Below are 26,882 nucleotides of genomic sequence, written 5' to 3' on the forward strand. Positions count from 1 at the left end.
CACAGAACTGGCTATTTTAAAACTTCTATCACCTTTTTGCAGATGAGACATCCCCAAACCATGTATTGAAAGGAATTGTTTTTTAAGCTTAAAGAGAAGACAGGAAGTATAAGAAAAGTTGGAAAATAAAGATTATCTCTAAAAAAGCTAGTGCATTAAAAAAACAAGAACAGCAAAGCCCTGGCAGGTTTTGCTCAGTGGTTAGAGCATCAGCCTGCAGCCCAAAGAGTCTCGGGTTTGATTCCGGTCAAGGGCACGTACTCCAGTTGCAGTTCGGTTGTGTGGGAGGCAACCAATTGATGTGTCTCTCTCACATCGATGTTTTTCTCTCTCTCTCTCCCTCTCCCCGTCTATCTTAAGATAAAGGGAAAAACATCCTCAGGTGAGGATTAAAAAAAAAGAACAGAAGGATTCAGATTGGCTTTTTGAGATGGTCAATAACTACAAAGAAAATAGTCATGAGTCACTTAACCTGTCCAGTCTTCAGTGTTCTCAAGTTTAAAATGAAAGCTGGACTAGGTGGTGTTCAGGTCCCTGTGTAGCCCTAAAGGACTTTTTGACTCATTTGCGTAGAATGTTACAACATGTGAATGCGTTTGCAGCCTACGTGTTCAGGGCATGAATGGTTAGCAGAAAGCCTGGCAGCTGCAGCTGGAAGGGAGTTTCTGAGGCACAGGGCGCATTGGAGCCCACCTCCATGCAATAGGGGTCCTTCCCAGCTGAGCCCAATCTAGAGAAAGGAGGGAGAGAGGTGTAAACCAGCCTACCACCATGCTGGGAGCACACAACGGCAGCAGGATGCATTAGAGGAAAAAATCTTTACAAGGAGTTTACCCTGGGAATTCGGAGTAGTTGCTGATGCAAAACCTGCCAATTTCCTATGATTGATGTTAAAGGTCTGGAAACCGGGAAGCAGCGTCCCAGCAGGGCAGGAGAGGACCAGAAGAGAAGAGGGTAGGAAGAACGGAATTGGTAGCCCCTGGAGAACACTGAACACCAGGCAGGCCTGGAGCAAAGACAGCTCGCTGAGGCCGGCCGGCCTGGGGCCCCGGAGGCACCGCCGAGACAGGGCGGGGAGCACCTGGCTTCTACTGCTTTAGGCTTTGCTAGGTGTTGTGCAACCTCATGCTTAACACCCCTGTTCAGTCATTGTGTCAGTCACATTCCACAGTGCGGGTCTTATCATTTCAATCAGTGCTTTTGTCTCATGCTTTGCATGAAAGAAACCTTGCTGATATTGTGACAGTGGATTAGATATTGTTGGAGGACCTGAACTTTTAATGCCATCCAGACTGTGCCCAGAGGACGCAAACATGACAGCAGCCTCCCTCAAGACCCGTCTTAACCAGGCTTCTTCCTGCACCTTACGCTTTTCCATACTTGCTCTCATTCCACCCACACCAACCCGAAGGGGCAAAGCTGGTGTCATTATCCCCGTTTTCCAAATGAGGGAAACTGAGGCAAGGAGATGCTCACTGATTTGTCCACAGTCACATTTTAAGCAATACAGACAACTAAGATAAGCTTAAAATCTAGGTATTCTAACATCAGTATCTCAGTAAAGTTTTGCTATGGAAATGTATATTACATACCTACTATGCAAAGGGTGCTATGCTTTGGACAGGAGACACAGGGTTCATTCTGTGCGCCCCTAGTCTGGAGAGGCTCTCAGACCCTTAGAGAAGGTGAACGAGCAAATAGCCGCTTCCTACATTATTGGTGAGGGCCATGATATATGCACAGAGTAGGTCCCAACCAGGTACAGTTTTGTGCCCCAGGGGCATATTTGGCAATGCCTGAAGACATTTTTGGTTTTCACAAGAGGGGGGTTGCTACTGGCATCTAGTGGGCAGAGGCCAGGGATGCTGCTAAACATCCTTCAATAAGAGGCCAGCCTCCCACATCAGAGAATCATCCATATACAGTGGAATATTATTCAGCCATAGAAAAGAAGGGAAGTCTGCCGTGCACAACAGCACGGCGCACCTCTAAGCGTAATGCTAGGTGCAATAAGTCAGACAAATACAAATACCGTATGAGCTCACTTAGACGTGGAATCTAAAACAAACGGACAAGAAAACCACGCCTCATAGACACAGAAAACAGCCTGGGGGGGGTAAGGGGGGGGTAAAATAGGTGAAGGGGGGAAAAGGTACAAAGCTTCCAGTTATATAAAAAAATAAGTCCTGGGGATGTAATGCAGAGCATGGTGACTTAATATTTGAAAGTTGCTAAGAGAGTAGATCTTAAAAGTTCTCACCACAAGACACAGGTTTTATAACTATATGTAGTGACAGACACTTGCTAAACTTATTGTGGTGTTCACATCACAGTATCTACAAACATCAAATAATTATGCTGTGTGCTTGAAACTAATATAATGTTATTTGCCGATTATATCTCAATAAAATATCTCATCCCGTCCAAATTGTTCGAAGTGCCCAGGCTGAGAAACCCTGGCATAGAGCAGTATGCAGACAACGGAAAACGGAACTCAGGTCCGCCTGGTCTGGGGATGGAGGACTTATCAGGTGGTCAGGAAAGATGAGCAGATGCCATCTGATTCTCCAAGAGGAGTAGCCAACAAGACATGAGGGACCTCAGTGTGTCGTCTCTGTCATTTGATTAAAGATGAGGCTGAGGCTGGAGAGGAAAATCCAGCTCATGGGGACCCTTGTGTAAGGCTGAGGTCCCAGACCTTCCATGAAGGGGACCCACTGATGTGTTTTAACCAGAGTGGTATAATTAGGCTTGCATACTTGAGAGCTTGCTATATGAAGGTGATGCAGAAGATCTCAAGCTTTGTTTGAGAGACAGATTTAAAAACGCAGATTCTTACCACACACACACACAAACACACACACAATATGCTGATGCATTAATGCAGTAGGTCTGGGTGGAGCCCAGAAACCTGTATTTTTTACAAAGTTCCCTGTGCAATTCTGACACAGGTGGTCACAATCCTCAATGGTGTACAGCATTTATTTGACGGTGGTAAGACTGTAATCCCACCACGGAGAATATAAGAAGGAATTTTGGAAAGAGAAGGATATACAGACTTGTTCCTCTCTCTGCTCTAATCCATCATGTGAGGATCTGAACTGGGTGCTTGGGAAGGAAATCTGCGGCATTCATGCAACTCACACAGCTGCACGGCTGCTCTTTCTGGACCGCGCGGCCTGGGAGGGAGAAGCCCAGAGGAAATGCAGGCTCCACGTGACAGGAGCACACCCTCCTGGCAGGCCCTGGGGAGCCCAATCGCTTCTGCAAAACCTGTCAAACTTCACCGTCCCAGAGCCTTGTTGGAACAGTGGCAACGGCTTCCTGTTCCCAGAGAGACTCACGCTTGGGCTTTCCTATCAGTCTCCCCTAAAGTTGGCTGCTCCTGTGTCCTGTCCCATAAAACTGTGAACTGAGGTCTCGGACTTACGTCATGTCGTATCAGTCAGAGCAGAGTAAGGCTCCACACGTGGGAATTCTGGCCCCAGCTGCTTGTCTTCCAAATTCAAGCTGCTGTTTATGAAACGATTCATCTCCTTGGACACCCCACACTCCTGTGTGCGCCGGCTTTGGATCCGCAAGAGCGGGAATTAGTGCGCAAACCCCGCAGAGCTGGGATTTCTGATGGGAGCTGCAGAAAACCTTTGCGCTGCAGTCTGTCTCTGAGCCAGATGCCCGGGACTCTCTTCACAGGGAAGTAGATGAATGTGCACAGTGAGAGGTCAATGGCTTTGCTGACAGATGCTGCACCCTGGAATATTTTTTTTAAAAGAGGCTTCCTACAGCTGTCCTGGTAGCTTGGATAGCTGTGTTCACTATTGCTCCAAGTTGTCTTGTCTAGGTTCTCTGATATTATGAGCTTGAATAGCATTTTTAAAAATAGAATAAAAGGAAAGAATAGTAAAGGCTCTAGAGACAGGACCCTGAGAACCGACAGGTGGGACTCTCAGAGGTTGCAAAGGCCACAGAGAGGAAAGAAGATTGAAACCCAAGTTTCCTGACTTCCAGTGCGTGGCTGTTTTCATTGCACAACCAGTGTGGGGAGTCAGAAATGTTCGTGCTGTTGTGGAAGTGACCCAAAACCTTACCCTGTGACCCTAGAAACAAGATCAAGTCGTATCAGTGCTGTAACAAAAATTTTCCAAGCTAAGTTTAACTTAGAAAATAAATAGCAAGAAATAAGCCCAGGGAGAGAGGGTCCCCTGACACTAGGAAGCCCATCAAACTGGAAGTCATCCACAGTTATCGATGGCAGATTTACTGACCAGGTGCAAGTGGCCAGTTGGCATGCAAAGTGGACTTGATGCCCCTCGGTGTGCACGATGGAAGAAGCATTGTGTTCTCACTCAGTGGCCATGCACTTGGGATCGTTTTAGCAAGTTGTATAATTGCTTTTACAGAGACAAAAACTCCTGGTTTCTGTATAGTTTATTTAAGTAAAGTAATGAGACAGCAAGGTATCATCTTGTGAGCAAGACTTTAACATTTTTATCTAAAGAAAGAAGAAAATTTGTTCTCTGTGTTGACATGATCAACATAAGTTCACAAGATAATTAGTTCCACTTTGAACTCAGTTTGGTTGGGCAAAGGGTTCCGTTTTCCACTACCCACCCACGTTGTGGACATCAAAGAATTTCTATGTGGGCAAAAATGCTTCAGGTTTCTTTAGCTGGTCCTAGTCTCTATAGAGCCTGTAGGTGATTGCATGTTTTTTCTGGCAAAACGATCATTTCAAAACCCAGGAGTTTATTTTGAGTGGAGTAGAAACTCGTTATGAGTAACTCCTTCTGAGTGGGGAAAGTGTGCATAGCATCTGAACACAGAAACAATACTGAACAGGGATTAGGAGGGTCAACTTTGGAGTCAAACAGGCTTTGGTGCTTTTCCAAATGGTGACTTTCAAAGGCAGGTCCCGTAATCTCTTTATTTGTGTAATGGGACTATCTGGCACCTTCCTTTTGGATTTTTTTTTGTGAGTATTAGTAAAATAATAAATCTATAAAAGGTGTTAGCATAAAGTCAATGCTCAATAAATATTTATGTTTATAAATTAGGTGGAACCTGTGTCTAGGTGGATGTGGTATCTACCTGCTATCCAAAGAAGACTGACAAGATGAATAATTAAATATTTAATAAAATTGAATAATTAATATGCTTAGCACTAAATATCTGAATTCTTTGAAATGATCCATTTGGATAATGATCTGAGTTTTCAAGATAATATCTGATTTCAATGTAGAGTCATTCTTTTATTTATTTGTTCATTTATTTGGCAAAGACTTTCTATAAACACACACATAATTGCTGATATTATCCTTCAGGGGGTTGTGGGGGACTTTTCAGTTACCATGATCTTGGTAAACCACAGTATGAAGATTTGCTTACATTGCATGATATTTCTAAAAAAAAAATCCACAGTCGACTTGGATGGCCTGGTTTGAAAAGCATTAACTCATGAAGCAACATAAAATTAGTTACCACCAAGACAAAGACTATTTTCCCACATCTGGGAAAAGTAAAATGGGGAAGTTGGAACTTTCTAGAGGAGTACTTCGGGGTAGTGATTGATGGGAGGAGAAAACATTGCATTCTCAGAAAACACGTCTGGGTGCTTTTCTGCTCTCGGTACTGTATAGAAAGAATTGCATAGCTAGTTTGTTTTCAAGGTGCTTAAAATTGAACTTTAAAATTGAACCAATACATTCTTTGCCTGTATTCAGTACAATTAAAGGTTCAAATTGGAATGCTTAAATTATTTATGTTCTTATCTATGCAAAAAGTTAGCCATCTCAAATCATGCATGTATATTGCTTATGTGTCTGCAATTGTGTGTGTGTATATATAAAGATATATATATATATACACACAATGAAGCGAATTATAAATTCATTCATAATTTTAGTGGGAGAGTCATCTGTGAGCCTATGACAGCATTATTTGGCCAGTCAGACAATGCTTCTTAGATTAGCAGTCGGGAAGTAATACCTGTTTCCCTGTGCGCTGCCTCTTCTTTGGAGAAGTGGATACCTACGTGAACAAGATCAAGTGCACAACCACCACCCATACTTCTCCCTGCCCTGGGCTTCTATTTCTGCTGACAGTATCGCTCAGTTATTCATCACTTAGGCTTTGAAACCCTACGAAGCCCTCTTCCTTGACCACCTGCACCCATGATATTCATTGCCAACCTTTGCTGATTGTGCCCATCACAGTGACATCCCACCTGCACGTGTGACCCAGTAGCAGGTCCTAGTGCCTCTCACCTGCACACAGGTTTCCTACCCGATGGACGTTCCAGTCGTATTTTCTGCCTCCCTGTTTGCCTTCCCCCAGTGCCTCCCAGGGCTCTCAAGCCAGGCTACTTCTGACAATGCACAGAGCTGACCGTGTCATCTTGCTCAAAAACTACATGGGTTTCCAAGTAATTCCCAACTCAACGTAAAGGCGATAATCTCGCCATAAACCATTTCCAGTCTTATTTTGACTACTCTGCCTGCCCCTTGAGATCTAAAATTCAGCCACGCAGGCTACTCAACGCTCTCTGCCAGGAGATGGGCTCTTTTCTCAGCTATGTTTATTAGGCTGTCCCTTCACCTAGAATCACCTTCTCTTCTTCCCTACTCATACTGTCTCGTGCTGTCTACCAAGAAGCTTTCCTTTCCACCTAGACTAAGACTGATTCCGTCTCCCTGCCCCACCCTCCATGACAGTTGGTTTTTCCCTCTAGCAAGAAGACCGTCCGCGCTGGTGGTCCTGTGGCGTTCCAGTCCCGACTGTAAGCTCCCCGAGAGCAGAGACGGTGCTTGTTTACTGGTGTGTATCTGCTCAGCGAGAGCACCGAACAAGATGCTGGCACCTGGAAATACCGGTGGAAGCAAAATGTTCCTGGAAGCTGAGGAATGGCCTGGGCGACTTCGGAAATGCCCCCACCGCCACGACACCACCACAGACCCCACTGGTACCTGGCCTGTGTCTCAGTCCTACCCACCTGCTTGGTCACACAGCTCCGCTTGAATACCCAGATGTCTGTGAGGCAACATCAGGGTTCATCATCCTAGAAGCAAGAGGTACCCCTTTTCAGAGCGCTTTCCCAAAAGTAAACCTAGTGAGAACAGGTCATCCTCAACCCAAGAAAATGGGACATAGGCTAAAGTTAAAATATTCCTAATAACAGTCTAATAAAAAAAAAAAATGCAGCAGAGTCTTCACAGTACAACACAGGAGAAGAGGCACCTGGATTTGAACCCTGGCTTTACCTCTTTCCTAGTAGTGGATCCCAGGCAAGTACTTAACCCTGCTGAGTTTTAGTTTCTTGATAAGCAAAATTAAAATACACGTATTTGGAATCTGTCTATATTACGGGTGGTGCACATTTGCTGTTTGATCAGCATGATACCGCTCCTTTCCTCTTCAAACTGAGCACCTCGGCTGGGTCAACTTAGCATGAAGGTGCCCAGGCTCCGGAGTCAAACCTGGGAACGGCGACATCCTCTGCACCTCCATTCTTCCTCCGAAAAGTAGAGATAGCAAAAACTACTTGTGAAAATATACGGGACGTTCCTCTTCCCCAAGCACAGAGCTTAAAATCTATGGTTTCAACCGTATTTTCTATTATTGGGGGGGGGCCAACAGTGACACACCCATCCTGTGTGAGTCATCTGAAGACCAGCGCTGCACAACTGGGAGATGGCTGGCAGGTCAGAGGGAGATGCTGCTCAATGAGTACGGAACAAAGAAAAGTTGATTTGCAGGATGTCACAGATGATTCGTTTTTGAGAAAACGTTACATGTTGCAGAGTGGTTTCAAACCCCCGGCACCAAATTGATTCTGAAGCCTAGAAACGGTGTGCTGACTCAGGAGTGGATGAAGTCACACAATGTGCGCATCATTTCATGGACCGGAAAAGTGACATTGTCACCCAAGGCTAATGGGGGGTTGCTCTTGTAAAAAGGCGTCCTATCAGATCTCAAGAGTGGCGGTGGCAAAGAAGTAGGGTACAGACTGACAAACCTCAGAAGAGGGGGTTTGGAGGGGGAGAGATAAACCACAGAACTTATATGCATGTATGCATAACCAATGGACATGGACAACAAAGCTGGGGCCGGGGGGCGGGGTATGGGAAGGAGGGTGTCAATGGGGAAAAAGGAGAAACAATGTAATAAAAATAATTTAAAAACAAAACCAAAAAGAGTGGCAAAGTGGCAATGCCATGGTTGTCCCTTCTCTTCCTGGGAAAAGACAAGAGTGGTGGGCTCCCTACAGGCCCCGAGCACATGACCCATAGCCCACTGCGGGAGGCTGACCCAGGTGCCCTGCCCTTGTCTTGGGAAAGTGTTGGCCCAAATTGCTATAACTCTTTACCGCTGATCTGCCTCATCATAGGCCTCCAAAAAAATAATGTACGTAAATATAAAGGATTATGCAAGATCCTCGGGGATGTATCGAGAGCGTAGCGTCATCAGCATAGATTCAGATTTTGAAACAAGAAAACCAGTTCTTCCCAGCTGAGGCCAGAGGACCATACTTGTTGAAGGGAGAGATGAGGTACTCAGCCCTCCCAAAGATCCCACTGTGTCTTTGTATTCCAGAGAGTCTTTTTTTATGTTTATGTGATCTTTTATAGTGACTCAGAACAAAATGGCTAAGAGAATGAGGACCAGGAGGTGCACCTAAAAGATGTATGTCTCCCCTTCTGTAGACACATGGATTTTATGAGTTTCTGGCACCTGGAAGTTGACCAGAAAATAGTGAAATATATTTTATACCTAAGGTATATCCATTGTTCCTCTTAGTACTATCAGATCCCTCTTGAATGTCCTAGATCTCAAAGCAAAGTGCCTTGGGGTGGGGTGGGAGAAGCAGTAATAACATGACCTGTTATCCAAAACGAACACACAAGCGCAGATCACTTTCCCAAATGTCCATGATTTCAGAACATAAATGCAGACACACCCTTCAAAGAAGCACTGGAACGGAGAAAACAGGCCTGCTTCCTGCATCTCACTGAATCCAACTGGACGGAGTGATGGTGGAGATCAAAGGCATGCAGAGACTGAACAGAGGGCCAGGAGGAACTGGCACCTTCCACGCCGCTGGAAATGGGCCAACTCCACCACACCGAGCAAAAGCAAACTGAAAGTAAACATGAGCAAGTAATCGAATGCACATGGCATGTTGGCTCCCCAGGGAGCGATTTCCAGATCTTCAAAAGCATATGCTCATGGCAAATCAGAATGGCCCCCTTCAGAACCCAGAGGCTGAAGCTTTGGTTTCTACTGAGGGGAAACAGGTCAAATCTCCTCTTTGAAATGATACTGACCATCTTCCCTGCCCTCTTACCTTTCTATATCCAATCACCTAAATAACTTTGTTTCTAATCTTATTTCTTAAAAAATTTTTTTTCTTATTGATTTTAGAGAGAGAGGAAAAGAGAGGGGGAGAGAGGTATAAACATCAGTGAGAAAGAACATCGATTGGCCGCCTCCTGCACGCCCCCCACTGGGGGTTTGGCCCACAACCCCGGCATGTGCCCTGACCTGGAACTGAACCTGCGACCTCTTGGTGCTTGGGTCAACGCTCAACCACTGAGCCACACCAGCCAGACTCTAATCTTGTTTCTAAGTAAAAGGAAATGTTTCAAGTTTGAAACAGCGTGTGTTCCTCGCTCTGCGGTGTGTGGTGCCTTGGGTGGGAGGTCGCCTGTCATCTCCATGGGGCCTTGCTGTCCCCTGATGAGGAGCAGCAAAGATGAGACCACTCCTCTGGCTCTGGGGAAGGGATTACACAGAGCGCTGAATGCCAGTTCACCCTTAACCCTTCTCTTTCTTCGCTCCCCTTATTCCTGACATGTTTCAGCGAAAGAGATTCGTTTACCATCCCTCTCTTCACCCCCACACACGTTCCAAAACCCCCACCCACCGAGAAGTATACAATAAGAATGATCATTTTCTGCAGGTCCACGGTATTCCAGGAGGATGGGGGGCTTTGGTTAGGGAAAACCTTGGGAACGAAAGCCTGAAGGAGGATGCAGAGAGGGAAACACAAAGGAGGAGGACATTCTTTTCCAACTCGGTTCCCTTTTTACAAAATATAGATCACATTCTCCTAGAGGGAACCCTAGAACACAATTCCACAGCATGGAAGCGATTCCCTCTCACCAGTTTTTCTCCGGTCCCTTAATTGTGTTCAAGCCTGAGTACTTTGCTCACGGTCCCTGGGGCCTGATTTGCATCTCCCTCCCCGGGTTGGCCGGAGCGGGGAGCTGGCAGCTGTCTCAGTTCGGCTCTGGCGGGGAAAGGTAAGGATCTTTGCGTTGCTCTTTGGAAGCCCTGGGAGAGAACTGTTGAAAGCCCACGGAGGGGTGCAGCGAGGGGCTCTGGATGGGACTCACGCACTGGAAGCTTTCTGAGCTCTCCACATTTAAAGGGGTCTCCTGGAGCCATGCGTTTTCCAAAGAAGCAGAAAGGTTTGCTCTCCCTTCTGAAAGGCTTGCAGGCTAGTGGCACTGCGGATGAGATTTTTCATCGGGGGGCAGGTATCCCTTCAGAAATTCCCAGGGGTGTTTCCTAGCTTATAGGCAACAGAGTGGAAAAAGGGAAAAACAAAAACAAAAAACAAAAACCTTCAGAGACATCAGGCGCTGATCATTAGGAATTCTCTTGGAATTTCAATACGAAGAGGTAGAAGTCAGTTACAGCCGCATGTGTGTCCATGGATATAATGATGATGTTTCTTCTTCAGGTACAGTGTCTGCCCTATCCCAACGCTTTCTGCTTCTTTGTGTGTATCACTGCAAATCGCCGATTACCTCCTTAGGCTCCGGAGATGTGCAGCTGTGTGTCTAGGCAGAAGAAGAATTAGGGGGAATATGACACCTGACGCCTAAAAGGCTGCAGAAAGCTCTGGTGTTGGGAAAAGGAATGGCCCACAGACTCACGCACTGTCCCGTGTTATAGATTCAGCCAACGGTTCACCATAGGAAAAGGTGCCTCTGGCTTCCCACTGATTGATTCCTGTGCCGTTGCCTTTGGTAATGGGGGAACATGATCTTGCACCGGATAAGGTGATATTCTGACCTTCAGTGGGGTTGTTGGGCTATTTGGGGGAAGGCAGCCCATGTTAGGAAGTAGAGAGGAATTGCCCCCAAAGGCTCCATTTGGTGGGAGAAAAATCTCCCATTTATGTAGCCAGCACCCCCCCCCCCCCCATCACCATCCTCCCGGGCATAGAGGGCCAGTGCTGAAATGCTGGCTTCTAAGTATTCCTTATCTCCAACACCAGTGCCGGCACTCCTGCTGGGCAAGGGTTGTCCCCTCCCACCCCACCTCTGAAAGTGTGAGGACGGTGGCCTCTGCCACCCCCCAGGTACTCGTCCTCCTTAGCTGGCTGAGTTCCCCCCTCTCAGCCAGGCTTCAGGGGCTTGTCAACTTCCTTCTTCAGAACGAAGAAGCCCAAGCCTTCCCTGGCTTCCAGTCTAGAAAGAAAGGCCCCCTGATCCCTGTCCCTTTATGAGAAAATCATCCAGGTACCGTGACTGGATGAGGCTGGAAGGAGCAGGCTCCCGAGAACGGAGGGGACGGGCGGGACGTGCCTGGGAACATCCAAGCCCTCTGCCAGCAGTTAGAGAAATCTAACAACCCAGATTTTTTTAAAAAGGGGAAAAAAAATCTTTTTCGAGATTTTATCTAGATGTATAGATTTGCCAGATCAATTCAAAAGAAGTGATTGAAATTTGTACCGATTAAACAAATAGAGGATGGATAAGTTTTAGTTGTAAGAATATAGGGATCTGCTTCTACTAGTCTCCCGGTATGATCTCATTTTTCCCCCTTAGAAAGACAACTTGGGGCTTTAAAATTTAAAACAGCTTGTCTAATAAAGGCTAAGCCGATAAGGCCGTTTAGGGAGAGGGGTGGGAAGCTGACTTTTAACTTTATTGTTCGAGAGGGGGAAGTGTCAGGCTGTTCTGCATGTCTGAGTGTTTGAAAGACCTTACTCCTGCCTGGCTGGTGTGGCTCAGGATTGAGCATTGCCCCATGGACTGAGAGGTCCTGGTTCGAGCCTGGGTTTCGGGCTCGATCCCTGGTAGGGGGGCGTGCAGGAGGCAGCTGATGGATGTATCTCTCTCACATTGATGTCTCTCTCACATCGATGTGTCTCTCTCTCTAAAAAAAATGAATAAAACATATTTTAAAAAATAAAGTGAGTCAAGGAGCAGCAGATTGGCGCTGGGCAGGACCTTGTGACAGACCCAGGAATCAGAACCTACATTTAACAAGCTCCCCATGTGATTTTTATGTTCATTAAAGACTAGGGTTCACACCAAGGGGTTCTCTCTCTTTCTGTGTGATCTTTGTCAGATGACTTAACCTCTCTGAGCTCCCTTTGTAAACTATTTATAAACTCAGTTACAAACTCACTTGTAAACTAGTGAGCATTCGTGTTAATGCGGGCACACTGCATGTGCCAAGCCCATGGTGGGCACTCTGTAAATGACAGCGATGATGATCATTTCAGCATTGCCAGAGTCACCTCCTAGCACAGGTCACAAGTAATCGTGTTTAGCTCAAGATGGCTGGTTTTCCCTCTTAACCACAAACATTTGTGTCTCCCACCTCGTTTCTAAATGAATGAACATCAGCCGAGAGAGTTTTAAGCTTCAGATGGCCAGCACGCACAAAGAAAGAAAGAATACTGGAGAAAACTAGGAATGTAGATTTTTGCTAGCTTAAGAGGCTGAATTCAGCTGCCCAATGACCTCGCAGCTGTTCCTGCCACCCTAAAGTGTCTGTCCTTTGGGCTCTGCCCCCTCAGCTGGGTCTGCAAAGCTGACTCGGGATTTTCTTATGAAAAGGCCCGATGGGCGGGAGGAAGGTCGGGTGGTTGGCTGGGGAAAAAATGAGTAATGCAGAGCAGTTGACTTAGTCAATGCTGCAAGAGAAATAAAGTAAAAGCTGGCTCCTGCCTCTGGGGACTCTAGAATGATTCCGACTTATCATGTCACTGAGCAGAGCTGGGGAAAGCCAACACTCAGAATCTGCTGGCAAGGAAAAGAACGAAGGGGAAAAAAAAGACAGGGAGGGGCAATCAGAGGGGGAGGAAATAAAAAGGCAGAGAGAGAAAGACAAGCGTCATTTGGGAACAGAGGTGGAGTGAAAGGAAGAACTCCAGGATCCAAAAGCAACCGCAGAATTCGGGATTTTTCTGTCTTTTCTTTTTCCCCAGAGGAGAGTCCCCGTCCTCTCCTGTCATCCACAGACTTACTGTGATGGGCTCTTTTCCCAGAGGTTGACCAGAAGAAGCCAGAACGCTGAAGCTTCTCCCCCTCAAATGGAGTGGTTTCCCTGGTGATGGATTGCTTCTCTCCCTGGAACGCGTAAGTAGTTTGGGGACAGATCTTAATTTTCAGATCAGCTTAAGTCACAGCTTTGGGGTGGAGATTTTTTTTTTCTTTCAAATGTAACCTCCAATCTCCTTTTACTGGCTTAGGCAGTATTTAGGGTATCATTGGACATCAGTGACTAGTGTGTGACTAAAAATTGTATGCAGATAGGTAGCTCTAATACATTTCACTTCAAGGCACAGGCTGTGGACTTTGACCTCCCAGGGCAGGAAAGAATTTGTCAGGTTTGATTCGAGCTTGAATTTGTTTTCAGTGAATGTTTAAGATGTTCAAAGTATTAATCATATGAAAATAGCCTCCAGAATCTTCCTTTAAACTCAATAACTTAGCTCCCAGATGGCTTTTCAAGGACAAAAAGGAATGACTTGACGTGTCGGAGCGGCAGACAGCATTGTCACCGATCGCTCATAGACAGCAATTCAGCCAGACGCTTTTGATGGAGTCCCAGGTTTTACCCAAAAATGTTCAAATTCAAAATATTTAGGGGTACATGGCAGCAAGTCTTATACCCAAGGGTATGGGGACAAGATCAGCTTGTAAGACGTTCCTGAAAACCTAGCATGCTTATTTAAAAAAAAAACAAAAACATGTCATGGGTACACATAACATTAAAATTCCTTGTTGCATTGAATGGAAAATGTATGACTGGACAATTACTCTAGTGGTTGATCTTAGCGTTAATGTAAAAAAAAAAAAAAGCATGAAGTGGTATCCTACAAGATGGCTGAATGTTTTTTTCTTAATTTTTCTTTCTTTATTCCTTTCGAATGGATTGGATGATGTCGCCACATTTTAGACCCACACGTCTTAGCCTAACTGTCTGAGCGTTTGCCACACTACATCCTCACCAGGGTCCCAGGACGCAGGGTGCTCTGTGTTTTTCGGTTATACGATAAAGACTTGCGGACTGTCCAGTTGACGTAGGAGAACATCGTGTGTACGCTGGCTTCTGGTCTTGACACTGATTCAGTGAATGGGTGAGAGTCTGGAAAGAATGCAGGTTGTGCCCGGAAACATTGGCAGAGTCTAAGTTGTGTGAGTTGTGGAAGGAACTGTGCGAAGTCCTGTTTATGCCGTCGTCTCCCCTGGCATGAGGTCTTTGCCTCAGGACCGAGGCTTCTCGGTGCGCTTAGTGGAAAGAGAAGCAATAGACAAAGCGGAAAGGCTAGTAAAATGTTTGTAGACCACCGGGGTATACTAAACACTGCAAAGTGTTTCCTGCTTTTTTATATCTTCCCTTTCTTTATGGTCATCTGCTTCAGCTTGCTTTCTGCCCCATGCAAAAAGGATGCAGATGATTAGAAAAAGAAATCACATTCGCTTTTTACATGTGTTTGTGTCTCCTGGAAAAGAACACAGTGGTGTCTCCCCAGCTCTTTACTTTTCCTGGCGGGGATCCCTCTTACGCATGCAGCTGACATCTGTCTTCTCCTCCACAGCCTCCACCCTGGTGAGACCCCCCAAATCTAGTCTGTGAGCTCATCGTTAGGAAATACCGCTGTCAAAATGACTGAAGAGCCCATCAAAGAGATCCTGGGAACCCCAAAGTCTCCCAAGCCAGGGGCAATGGAGAAGAACCCCAAGAGTGAAGCTGTGGTCACCACAGTCCCCCTGGTCAGTGAGATTCAGCTGACGGCTGCCACCGGGGGTGCCGAACTCTCCTGCTACCGCTGCATCATCCCCTTCGCGGTGGTCATCCTCATCACCGGGACCGTGGTCACGGCGGTAGCGTACAGCTTCAATTCCCACGGCTCCATCATCTCCATCTTGGGCCTGGTCCTTCTGTCACTGGGACTGTTTCTGCTAGCCTCCAGCGCCTTGTGCTGGAAGGTGAGACAGAGGAGCAAGAAAGCCAAGAGACGGGAGAGTCAGACGACTCTCGTGGCAAATCAGAGAAGCTTGTTTGCTTAGGACTGAATGAGACGGAGTGGGTGTGTGGCCGGCACGTCCTGCTCTCCCTGTGTCAGCCAGTTCACCCAGAACTCGTGTGGGAGAGGACAGACTTGGCCGGGGGCAGGCTGGAGGAATGGGAGTGGACGGAGGGTGGGGGGCGGGGGGGTTCTCATGTGCCAGGAACGGCTTGTATCTTCTTTAACGACAAACTTAACTCTAAGGGCTATTTCTCAGATGGTAAAAATCTGCTTTTTCTCCACACTGAGCATTGTCGGGATCACGGGAGGTGTGCAGCATTAGACAACATTTGGTTCGCCTTGGAAAGCAGCCGAGGAAAGAAGGGAGAATAATCGGGCAGGTCTGGTACACCAGTGACCCGCCTCCCCACGAAATAACCCGCCTGGCTAAGAAGCTGCCTCATAACCTTGTGCGGCTAGAGTCTCGATGGCTTGGACTTGGTGTACTTCTATGAAAGTTTATGATTTCCTTTTTCAATAAGTCGATTGGCATCTGTTTTATGTTTTGCTGTCAGTAATTCATGACTGGTGGTATTTTCTCTTGAAGAATAAACTAATATTGTTATGTTTTAACATTGGACAGTTTTAGATGACTGTGATAATGTGTCAGAAGTAGAAAGAGGTAAAGGGTATAGCTACTGGATGACACAGGAGAAGAGATTAAGTTAATATTAAAATAATCCATTATAGCACTTTTGATTATTTTTATATAAAGGTTTAATGTACATTTCATTTGAAATAATAAATACTCATTGCTGCTGAAGCTTCTTAAATGGCTGTTTCTGTTGCAGTAATTTTTATTGTGGGTCCAAATTACCCACCTTCCTTCCCCTCACCCATAATGTCACAATTGTATTTCTCACAAATGAGCATGTTGCTTCTTCCTACCTTAACTAGCAGATGTTTATTTTTTATTACGATTATTATTTTAAATATTATTTTAATCCTCACCTGAGGACATGCTTGTTTTTATTGATTTGAGAAAGAGAGGAAGGGGGAGAGAGAGAGAAACATCTCTGTGAGAGAGAAACATTGGTTGATTGATTTCCTCCCGGACTTGTCCCAACTGGGGATCGAACCCACAACCTAGGTATGTGCCCTGATTGGGAGTAGAACCTACAGCCCTTTGGTGTACGAGGTGATGCTCCAACCCACTGTGCCACCCAGCCAGGGCAAAGATTTTAATTTTTTAATACATGACTTTTTGTGTATGCAACTTCTAAAGAATACTGTTGATTATTTTTACTATATTCTAAATGATCTTCATGCCATTACAATGAAGAAAAATCAATGCCTGGGCTCTGGAATTTTACAATCTGTGTTACATATTTACTGAAGAATCAATCGTTAACTATTTGCTTACCATGTTTTTGAGCACCGACTACACACCAGGCATTGTGCAGATTCTCAGGCTGGTTCGAAGGTTACTGCTTCGATTCGATGAATGCTGAGCAATCCCCCACACTGCTGGGACTCTACCCCATAACTCTAGCCAGAAATAATCCTGGTTCGTGCAGTTTAAACCACATTTAACTACAGCAGGAAGATAGTTAAGTATGAAGCCTTTTTTTGTTTTCTTTTAACCTTGAGAAAACAAGGCAAAACTAAACAAACCTACATAGCCCTCTGGATGAAAGGCATTCATTCTGTCAAGGAATTGAATTGAACGTGGCAGGCGCCTCTGGCACTGACCGCTCCCTGGTACACAGGTAGTTTTGTTAACGGGAGATGCCTTGATGACTTACTTATTCTTGGTTTTGAAGGTCAGATGGTGGGCACAACACGATGATTTTAAACACATGGAGATCGACACTCCTCTGGCTGAAATACAAGAGTATAGCACTGTGTTTGTTTCAATGGGAGGGAGTCTTTGCTTTGACACTCTTCTGTTCAAAGATAGTCAAAGGCTCCCCACTGCTGGGTGCAGAAGTTTCTCCATGGTCTGATCCAAACAGATGTATCCAGCTTTTACTCTCACTGCAACCCAACAATTCCGTATGAGGTTAGCCAGCCCAGACTCGTCACGCTCTTCCTCCATGTCTGTTCCAACTTCTGCTTTCCTCCTCCAGGTTGCCAGCCTTCTCCTCTCCCCCCCAATACATCCGAGTCCTGCTTCTCCTCAGGACCTGGCTTAGATGCAACCTCTTCCTAGAAGCCTTCCCTTTCCTCGGAAAGTAACAGCTCCTGCAAGTCTTTACTTGGTCACTCTCCGAGGACACCTTGCTTTTTCCACCGTGTTGGTGGCATACATATTTTATCCTCTTCCGAAGCTCCTTAGAAGTGTATGCTTTGTCTTTATTTTTTATACCCTATGAGATGCCTAATAAAATGTCTTGCACAGATTAAGGTACTCAATAAGAGTTTGCTAAATGAACTAAAGAATGAAAAATCAGAAGAGTGAATGGTTTGTCCGGAATTACAGCCCATTTGTTTTAATCTCTTAAAAGAAAAGACTGTTGCTCTCAACTCTCCCCAAGAGGCCACCCTGCCTTTGCCCTGCCTCCGCTATCAGCACCAGGTCTAGGTGAGTCTTTGCTGCCCTGTACTTGTCCAGCCACACCTGCCCTTCAAAATGCCTGAAAAGTAAACTCATAAATAATTTCAGGCCACCAGGGGGCCTCATGCTGCTACCTGAGTCCCAGAAGAAACACCATGGAATGACTTAAATTGCAATGACTGACAGGAGATTCTTTCTGGAGCTAGACCTGTCTCTCCTGGATGTGAGGACTCAGCAAATATCCTCCATTGAGCCCACCTTACCCTTTTCCCTAAGCCGCTTCACAGTGGCTATTTCTGGGTTCTCCTTGAAAGTATGGGAAGGACTTGCCCTATCTAGGGAGTGTCTGGTCACACTAAAGACGACATATCCCTGTGAAGAGATAGTCCTACGCACAGAATCATCCTAGTCAAACCCAGACTTAAATTATATCACAATTATCTCATACCATGTGTCTTTATTGTGCAATGTTTGTCTTTACAAATGATTTTATTATGTAGCAATAAGTAGATGTTAAAGGCGTTGATAAGCATAGTGCAGGCACGTATGTACTAAAATGATGACCTGGCCCCACGCTGGGGCATCAGAAACCAGCTGTATCACCTAGAGGGACTTTTCCTGAAACCCACATATCCCAGAATGCACAGGGACAACATTTAACCTCGTCCTGTGGAGCAGGTCTCTGTCCAGGTGAGAGCCACAGCCACACAGGTAGCCCTGCTCTTCCCACCTCCCGGGCTGAATTAATCTAGGCGGTCTTGTTTAAAGAAGGTGCTCAAGGTCAGGTGGATTGTGCCGGCGGCTGAGGCCAGGAGCGCCAGGTCTGAAATCCTCAAACATACTTCTTTGTATCACCACTACTGAGAGACAGAGAGAGAGGAGGAGGAGGGGGGGAGGAGGAGAAGGGTGGGAAGGGGACAGGAGAGGAGGATGGGAGGAGATATCCTGGTCTCCAGGGAAGTATTATGGTTTTGAACTTGGAAGATATGATTTTGAACCCCAACTCTTCTGTTGAACTAGTCAGGCGATCTTGAGAAGTTAAGCCTCATCTTTAAAATAAGGTTAATTTTTAAGAAATCATTTTGTAAACTATAAAGTACTACATGATTGCAAATGTGCTGTTTATAATATCTAATGTTGACTTCAGCTTAGTTTTCCTACTCATAGTTCCAACATGTCGTTTAGCATCCAGCAGCCCCTTGTTCTGATTAAAGGCTTTAATCGGTCACTTTGTTTAACCTGGACATTATCCGCAAGGCTCTCTAGACCCCAGATCAACTGTGGAAAGCACCTGTTCCAAAGATGGGTCAGAACTCCCATTTCCAGGATTATAACCTTCCTTCGTGTTTCCGCCTACACTGAAGTCATTGGGACAGCACATTTAACATGCAAACTCAGTTAGGTGCCCTCAACAACAACAACAACAAATCAGGAGAGTGAGAAACCCTCCCCCACCCTACCCCCTGCCCCAGTAAAGCCAACCTTGTCCTAGGCTGCCCCGTGAAAAAGGAAGACCAGGACAGAAATCTAAAGAGAAACAAAAGAAGCAAATTCCTGGTCCCTGGCTTTTGAACCTCCAAGGGCACAGCAGTGATGTAAGGCTTATCTAAGGAATTTCAAGGGAATTTTGTTTACACTCGATTTTTACATTACTCCCCGACTTGAGCACTTCATCTTGTGCACAACAGACTCGGCTGTGTCTGCTAGCCCCCCAGAGTCTCCCCCACACCTCGAGACTAGGAGGGCCAATGCCCACCCAGCTCTGCGGAGGAGCCAACTACAGCTCAGGGAGTGTAAGCGGCTCACTCGCCAAGGGCTCCCAGCGAGAGAAGCCGACAGCCAGGACCCGTATGCTGACCAGATGTTATCGTTATCCCAGATGTATGCTTAGTCATAACTGGTATCATTTCCAGGACGTCTCTTTAGGAAAGGGAGACAATAAAGATAACATATCACCTACTTTTTGAAAGACTTTTTAAAAAGTATAATACATAGAGAAATGTGTACAACTTAATACATTTCACAAATAAACCTGTGAAACTAACACCCAGACCGGGAAGCCAAACATTGCCAGCCGGCAAAAGCGCCCCCTTGAATCCACTTCCAGTAGCCACTTTGGTCAGAGGGAAACACTATCCTCACCTCTCATGTATAGTTTTGTAAAAAAAAAAATTTTTTTAATTAAATCCTCACCCAGGGATAATTTTTGTCCACGGGTCAATGCTCCAAAAGCTGAGCCAAACCACCAGGGCAGTTCTGTCCATTTTTTAACTTTATATAAATGGAATCCTATGGCATGTATACTTCTTTTTTTTTTAATCCTCACCCAAGGGTATTTTTCCATTTAGAGAGAGAGAGAGAGAGAGAGAGAGAGAGAGAAACATAAATGTGAGAGGGACACATCTATTGGTTGCCTCCTGCATGCCCCCAACCAGGGCTGGGGACAAACCGCAACTGAGGTATGTGCCCTTGACCAAAATCGAACCCACAACTCATTGGTCTGTCCGGTCAACGCTCTAAGTGCTGAGCCAAACTCGCCAGGGCTGGTGTGTATTCTCTGTGCCTGGCTTCTCCTATGCAGTATTATGTTTGGAGTTACATCCATATTGTTTGCTGCACATAGTTATAAATGGTTCTTCTCATTGCTGTATAGAACTACATTGTACAAATACACCACTACTTATTAATTATTATTATTTTTAACCCTCACCTGAGGCTATGCTTTTATTGAATTTTTGGGAGAGAGAGAAGGAGAAACATCTATGTGAGAGGGAAACATCGATCAGTTGCCTGCCGTATGCACCCTGACTGGGAATTGAACCTGCAACCCAGGTATGTGCCCTGACCAGGAATCAAACCCTCAACCTTTGGTGTACGGGCAACACTTCAATCAACTGAGCCACCCAGCCAGGGAATACACCATCATTTATTTACCCTTTCTATTTTTTAAAATGTGTTTTTATCGATTTTTTAGAGAGAGAGAAACATCCAAGTGAGAAACATTGATCAGCTGCCTCCTGCACGCCCCCTACTGGGGATCGAGCATGAAACCTGGATATGTGCCCTGACCGGGAATTGAACCTGGACCTCTCGGTCCATGGGACTCCACTCAGTCCACGGAGCCACACTGGCTGGGCATTTACCCTTTCTACTATTGATAGACAATTGGATCGTTTCTAGTTTCAAATGATTAAAAATCATTCATGTGGTAGCCAGCCTCTCAAATGACCCCCGCGATCCCTGCCTCTTGGGTCACAGCCCACTGCATCATCTCAGGGCTGGTTTGTGAGACCAATAGAATATGGCAGAAGGGACAGATAGTATGGAGAGCATGTCACTTCCAAGATTAGGTTAGAAAGACGCTGAGGCTTTAACGTTGGTGTTCTCTCTCTCTCTTTCTCTCTCTCTCTCTCTGTCTCCCTCCCCTTGCTCTGGGGGAAGCCATCTGCCATGTCCTGAGGACACTCAGGCAGCCATGGAGAGGTCTGTGTGGTCAAGAACTGAGACCTCTAACCAACAGCCAGAGAGGAGCAGCGACCTCCCGGCAGCTACCTGAGTGAACTTGGAAGGGGATCCTCCCACAGAGAAATCTTCTGATGACTTGTCCCCAGCTGACAGCGTGATGACTTGTCCCCAGCTGACAGCGTGACGGAAACCTCACTGAGAGACCCTCAGCTAGAGCCACTCAGCTAGGGCTTCATTGTCTGACTTTTGTGGACCCTGGGCACGTTTGTCTTCTTCATGGACCCTTTCTCCACTTAAAAAAAAAAAGTGCAAGAAGGAAATTGTACTGACAAGCATTATGGTCTCCAGACACTGCACACACTGTGCCTAATGGATAAGTTGGCCCTGCATCCAGCCAAGTCTCTTGCAGATGCCCGCCAAACACACAGACACCTGGAGATGATCAGCGTTTGCTGTTTCAGTTTGTGCAGTTTGGGAATAATTCGTTATTCAGCAATAGGTAACTAAGATTGTGCTGCTGTGAAATTTCTTCTTTGTGATTTTTGGTGGACATACATCCATGTTTCTGTTGAGTACAGATCTGGGAGTGGAATTCCTGGGTGAAAAGACAAGTATATGCTCAGCTTCACGCCAGACAGTTTTCAGAAATGGTTGAATGACTTTATTCTCCTACGGGCACTACAAGAAAGAGCTGGACGGGTCACATCTTCACCGATGTGTTTATATTTCCCCTCTTTATCATTTTAGTCCTCTGGTTGGTGAAACACTTGCTTTTAACGTATATAATTGAGAAAGGGAACGCAGCCACAGAACTTGGACTGTGAAAGGGGAGGGCAGGCTAGGGATTGGAGAAGAACTCAGGGTGGAAAATAGGATTTGTATCTGGGCTTTGAAAAAGCAAAGCAACCAAAGATCCGTTCTCAGGGAAGTGTTCTGCAGACCGGGAAACCCCACTAGAGACCGGGCGCTTAGCTCACAATGCTAACAACTTGTCAAGGACTCGCTCTGCTCCAAACACTACGCTCTGAGCGCGTGAAGAATCTAATTTGAGCCTCACAACAGCCCAGTGAAGTAGGTATGATTGCTGTCTTCGTTTTACAGATGAGGAGCCTGAGTCACAGATTAAGCCCACTAACCGAGACCACACAGCGAGTAGAGTAGGATCTGTAGAGGGGATTTATCCGTCGCAAAATTCTGTTCAAACTCTAGAACCCACTCACTTCACCGTTATTCTGTATTCCCTGGTACATCATAATCTTCCAATTCCCGATTCTCGAGTAAATGTCTTATCAGAAGCCAAGCAACACAGGGTCAAGAGCCTACGCTAAAGCCAGAGGGAGTCACCGGTTTTGAGAAACCAGGACTCAAACCCTAGATGACTACTGAATTTTTTGCCCTCGGAAGCCAGGTCTCCTTATCAACACCTCCATATGTTTGTAGCATTTTACAATCATCGAGACACTCCTATTAGTGAACAGGGGACTGACTCGGGACCTTGGCCGCATCCTCTGCCACCAGAGCAATGCTCTCATCCTCAGCCTCCTTGGGTTTCCTGTGTGGAAAATTCAAGGCTCAGAATATCAGCCCGCTTCTGCCTGAAGCCAGAGGCAGCGTGTGACAACAGTGCATAGCAGGAAATCTTAACACACGTCGGGGTTAATCAAAGAAGTCTTCCTGAATGTGGCGAGCTGATAAGGCCAGGACAGGTAGAGGAGTTAGCCCTGTAGAGGGAGTGAGGAAGAGCAGCCAGGGATACTCCCAGAGGGATTATCACAGGAGAATGATGATAGGTCCTGGAGAAAGCTAGCCTTCAGCCCCCCCACCTCACTGGCTTGTTGTGAGGCTAACATGAAAGACCTTCTTAAGGGGATTTATCCGTCGCAAAATTCTGTCCAAGCAAAGAGGCTCATAACGCCAGCATCCACAGGGCTCAAACTTATGACCAAACAATGAAATGTTCAGGTTCTAATTGAGTAGAAACAGTTCACTTCCACCTTTGAGCACTATAAAGGTCGTGAATAAAAAATATTATCATGACTAAACTCTTCCTTAGTATCATAACAAGAGCTCTCTTCCCTGAAGACAGTGTAGCCCTGTGGTTAAAGGCTTGAACACTAGAGACAAAGTACCCGGGCTTGAAATTTATCTCTACTACTTAACAGCTGTGTGTTTCTGTACAAGTCAACTTCCATGCCTCAGTTTTCTCATCCACAAAATGGGAAGAATAGCAATGCACTTCATAGGGTAATAGGAAGTATTAAGTTAATAGATATAAAATGCTTTATGTCAACGACTGGTACTTAATACATTAGCTAACAGTACTATCATCTATCTTAAAGTTAGTTTTAAATTAATTTTCAAAATTACTTTTTCTAGCTGATATGTGCCTTGAGCGAGCTTGTGTGATGTATAGAACTACCGAAGCTACAATCAATCAATCAATCAATAAATAAATAAATAAATAAGTTTGAATGGGATATTAATAGAAAAATAGCAGTTTACCTTACCCATGAAATTGCAAACACTGAGAGAAAAGGATTGACACAGAAATTTTCATCCGGCCGTATCTGGCAGGAACCCTCCCCTTCCAAATCCACGTACAGATCAATGTGCTGATTTCTCAGTCAGAAGTTATGTTCAATGTATCCATACCCAAATTTCCATTTTTCGTAAGTAACCCTGATGCTGTCCAGCTCCCTGAGAAAGGGCCAGTTGGCATTTGCAAAGTGCTCTGACGTAGACATGGAATGTTCGCCTGCATCGCCTTGCTACCTCCTTCCAGAGGCTCTATGAAATAGTATCTTCATTTTTATTTTTTATTTATTTATTTATTTTAGCCTCATCTGAGGACATTTCTCCATTTTTTGTTCAGATAGAGTGGGAGGGAGAGGGAGAGAGAGAAACATCGACGTGAAAGGGACACGTCGAGTGGCTACCACCTGCATGACCCAACCAGGGCCGGGGACAAACTGCATCCGAGGTACATGCCCTTAGCAGGAACCAAACCTGGGTCTCTCTGGACCTCAGGCCAATGCTCTAACCGCTGAGCCAAACCGGCCAGGGCAGTATCTTCATTTTTAGATAAAGAAACTGAGGTTAACCTTCAAGAGGTGAAATGGTTTGCTTGTGACCAAACAGTTCATCCAAACAGAAATAAGACTCACACCCAGGTTCAGGTCTCCTGCCTTTCTGTCTGACTTGGCCACTGCCACGCTCACCCTGGGGGCTGACGCTTCCTGTAGAATGTCCTCCCTTGGCGTTCTGTGCTCCCTGACCACGCAGCTAAAGATGGCTTACCAAGTCTTGAAATTGCTTATACCTATAGCTATGCTTTATTGTTCTTCCTGATTGGACACAGACATTAAAATAAACCTCAGAGGGAAGGGGGCAAGGGGCTGGAAGAGATAAACTGAAGAACTTATATGCGTATATGCATAACCAATGGACACAGACAACCGTGTGGGGAAGGCAGGAGGGGCTGGAAGCAGGCAGGGGAGTGACATTGGGGGTAAAAGGAGGAGGATATCTGTAATATTTTCAACAATAAAGATAATTTTTTTTTAAAGTTAAGGTGGTGAATTGAGATTTTCACCAACATCTGAAAAAAAGTGTATAGTTTTAAATCATGCAGAAAATACAGCATGTTTATAAAATGCACATTTTTCTCTAACCAGCTTTGTTGCTTTTGAGGTTTGTTTGTTTTACAATAATAGAAGCTTACATCTCAGTAGAGCTCATGTCTTAGTCAAGAGACAGCCAGCGGGTCCCAAAGCCTGGCCAAATGCTGACTGCATGGGACTCGCCTGGCAGCTTTATAAAGACCAGGATTCTCAGGTGCTGACCTCAGAGATTCTGGTTCCGCAGATCCAAAGTAGGACCCAGGATCTCTGTTTATAAACAGAAACAAACAAACAAAAAAATGTCCTAGGAAATGCAAATGAACTACAATGATACCTTTTTATTTGTCCATTGCTTTATGATAACGTGGAAGATTGAATAATGCAGTGTTGGTAAAGGCAAGAAATTGGGTACTATGACTATATTTTATTAAAACTTAAATGTGTATGGACTTCATTCCAATTTTATTTCACTTCTGGAAACTCATCTGAAAGCCACAGATGTAATGCAACTACAAAAATCTGTATTCCTCCATTGCCAACATTTGCACACACATACACAGATACACTGAATGAATTACGGTGCATCACACATTACATATACTATGTAGCTAATAAAATGAAGGAGGCAGACTGGGATGTACTAACACTAAGTTGAAAGAGTATCTGCACTTTATTATGTGAAAAAGTAAATTTCCAGCTAGTAGCTATCGTGCAATATGATTCCCAAAAACTAAACTGGAAGTGTGTTTGAGCTCGTTTACACACAGAAAACTTATAAAAACATATGGTGGCTTGTTAAGAGCATTTACATCATTGGGGTGTTATTTCAAGGAAAAGGACACCATTCTTCTAGACTTCTCTATATTGTTTGAATTATGATAATGAGCCATAATTCACTTTAAAAGGACATAGAATGAAAGGAGGAAATAGAGTAGTACATGGAAAAACATTACAAATAAAAGCAAAGAGCTGCGATTGATTCTGGCGAGCAGCAGAGCGAGGGAGCTGCCAGTCAGCCCTGCTGCCTTCGGAGCTGGAGTCCTCTCCCCGCCTTCCCTCTCACTCATGCACCCGTATTTACAGAGCACACGGTGAGTGAAGCACATCCAGGCAACGAAAACTCAAGCAGTAACAAGACACGCTTTGTGACTGCATGAAGATAAGTCTGCCTGGCCCTGGCCGGTTTGGCTCAGCGGTAGAGCATCAGACTAGGGAGTTGTGGGTTCGATTCGGGTCAAGGGCATGTACCTCGGTTGCAATTCGATCCCTGGGTGGGGTTGTGCGGGAGGCAACCAGTCAATGTGTCTCTCTCACATCAATGTTTTTCTCTCTCTCTCTCTCTCACCCTCCCTCCCTTCCACTCTATCTGAAAATCAATGGAAAAATATCCTTGGGTGAGGATTAAGAAAAAAAAAAAAAGTCTGGCTGAAGTAGTTCAGGCATAATCCTAACAAAGCAATAAAAGCCCAAAGAGTCAATTTCCCAATCTATATATTAACCTCATCTATTTTAATTGATTTCTATATCTCTGGTATTAAGATAGCATGGGAACGAAATGCCTACAGTCATTTGGAATAAATACCTACAAGAGTCTTCGTGTGAAAGTAATAGGAATGCAACATACTTTCCACCAGTTTCCCTTCCTTTCTAAGTTAACCCAGGTTTTTACAGGCTGCTCTGTGTGTTTGGGCCTCACTGCAGGAGCTGTGTGGTACAACAGCGGCAAATTCACGAATCACGGAACGAGGCTTGACTCAGGGTGGTGAACACACAAGACAGGGGTGTGGAATTGTGTGCCTGAAATCTGTATCATTTTGTTACCCAGGGTCACCCCCAATAAGTTCAATAAGAAGGGGAAAAAACTCATTGAAACCATTCACTCAGAAGTCAGACACAGCCTAAAACTCCCTTTGCACGGGGACCTTGAAGAGTAGTGGAGATAACCCAAGCAGGGGGTGTTGAGAAGGGCCTTCGTGTTGTTCTAACA

The 26,882-nt window shown here is 45.3% G+C and overlaps 1 protein-coding gene across 1 annotated transcript; it reads left to right on the forward strand.

Moving 5' to 3' along the window:
* The first annotated feature begins 13,162 nt into the window (after nt 1-13,162).
* Nucleotides 13,163-15,398, forward strand: TMEM100 (transmembrane protein 100). Its single transcript, XM_036269488.1, has 2 exons — nt 13,163-13,376; nt 14,843-15,398. Exon 2 carries the CDS (start codon nt 14,910-14,912, stop codon nt 15,312-15,314), a length of 405 nt encoding a protein of 134 aa, XP_036125381.1. The 5' UTR covers nt 13,163-13,376; nt 14,843-14,909; the 3' UTR covers nt 15,315-15,398.
* Nucleotides 15,399-26,882: the final 11,484 nt, after the last annotated feature.

The sequence above is a fragment of the Molossus molossus genome, unplaced genomic scaffold (genome assembly GCF_014108415.1).
Source record: "Molossus molossus isolate mMolMol1 unplaced genomic scaffold, mMolMol1.p scaffold_m16_p_19, whole genome shotgun sequence".
NCBI lineage: Eukaryota > Metazoa > Chordata > Mammalia > Chiroptera > Molossidae > Molossus > Molossus molossus.

Coding starts and splice junctions, on each gene's coding strand:
- TMEM100 (XM_036269488.1), top strand. CDS start 14,910: ATGACTGAAGAGCCCATCAAAGAGATCCTGGGAACCCCAAAGTCTCCC.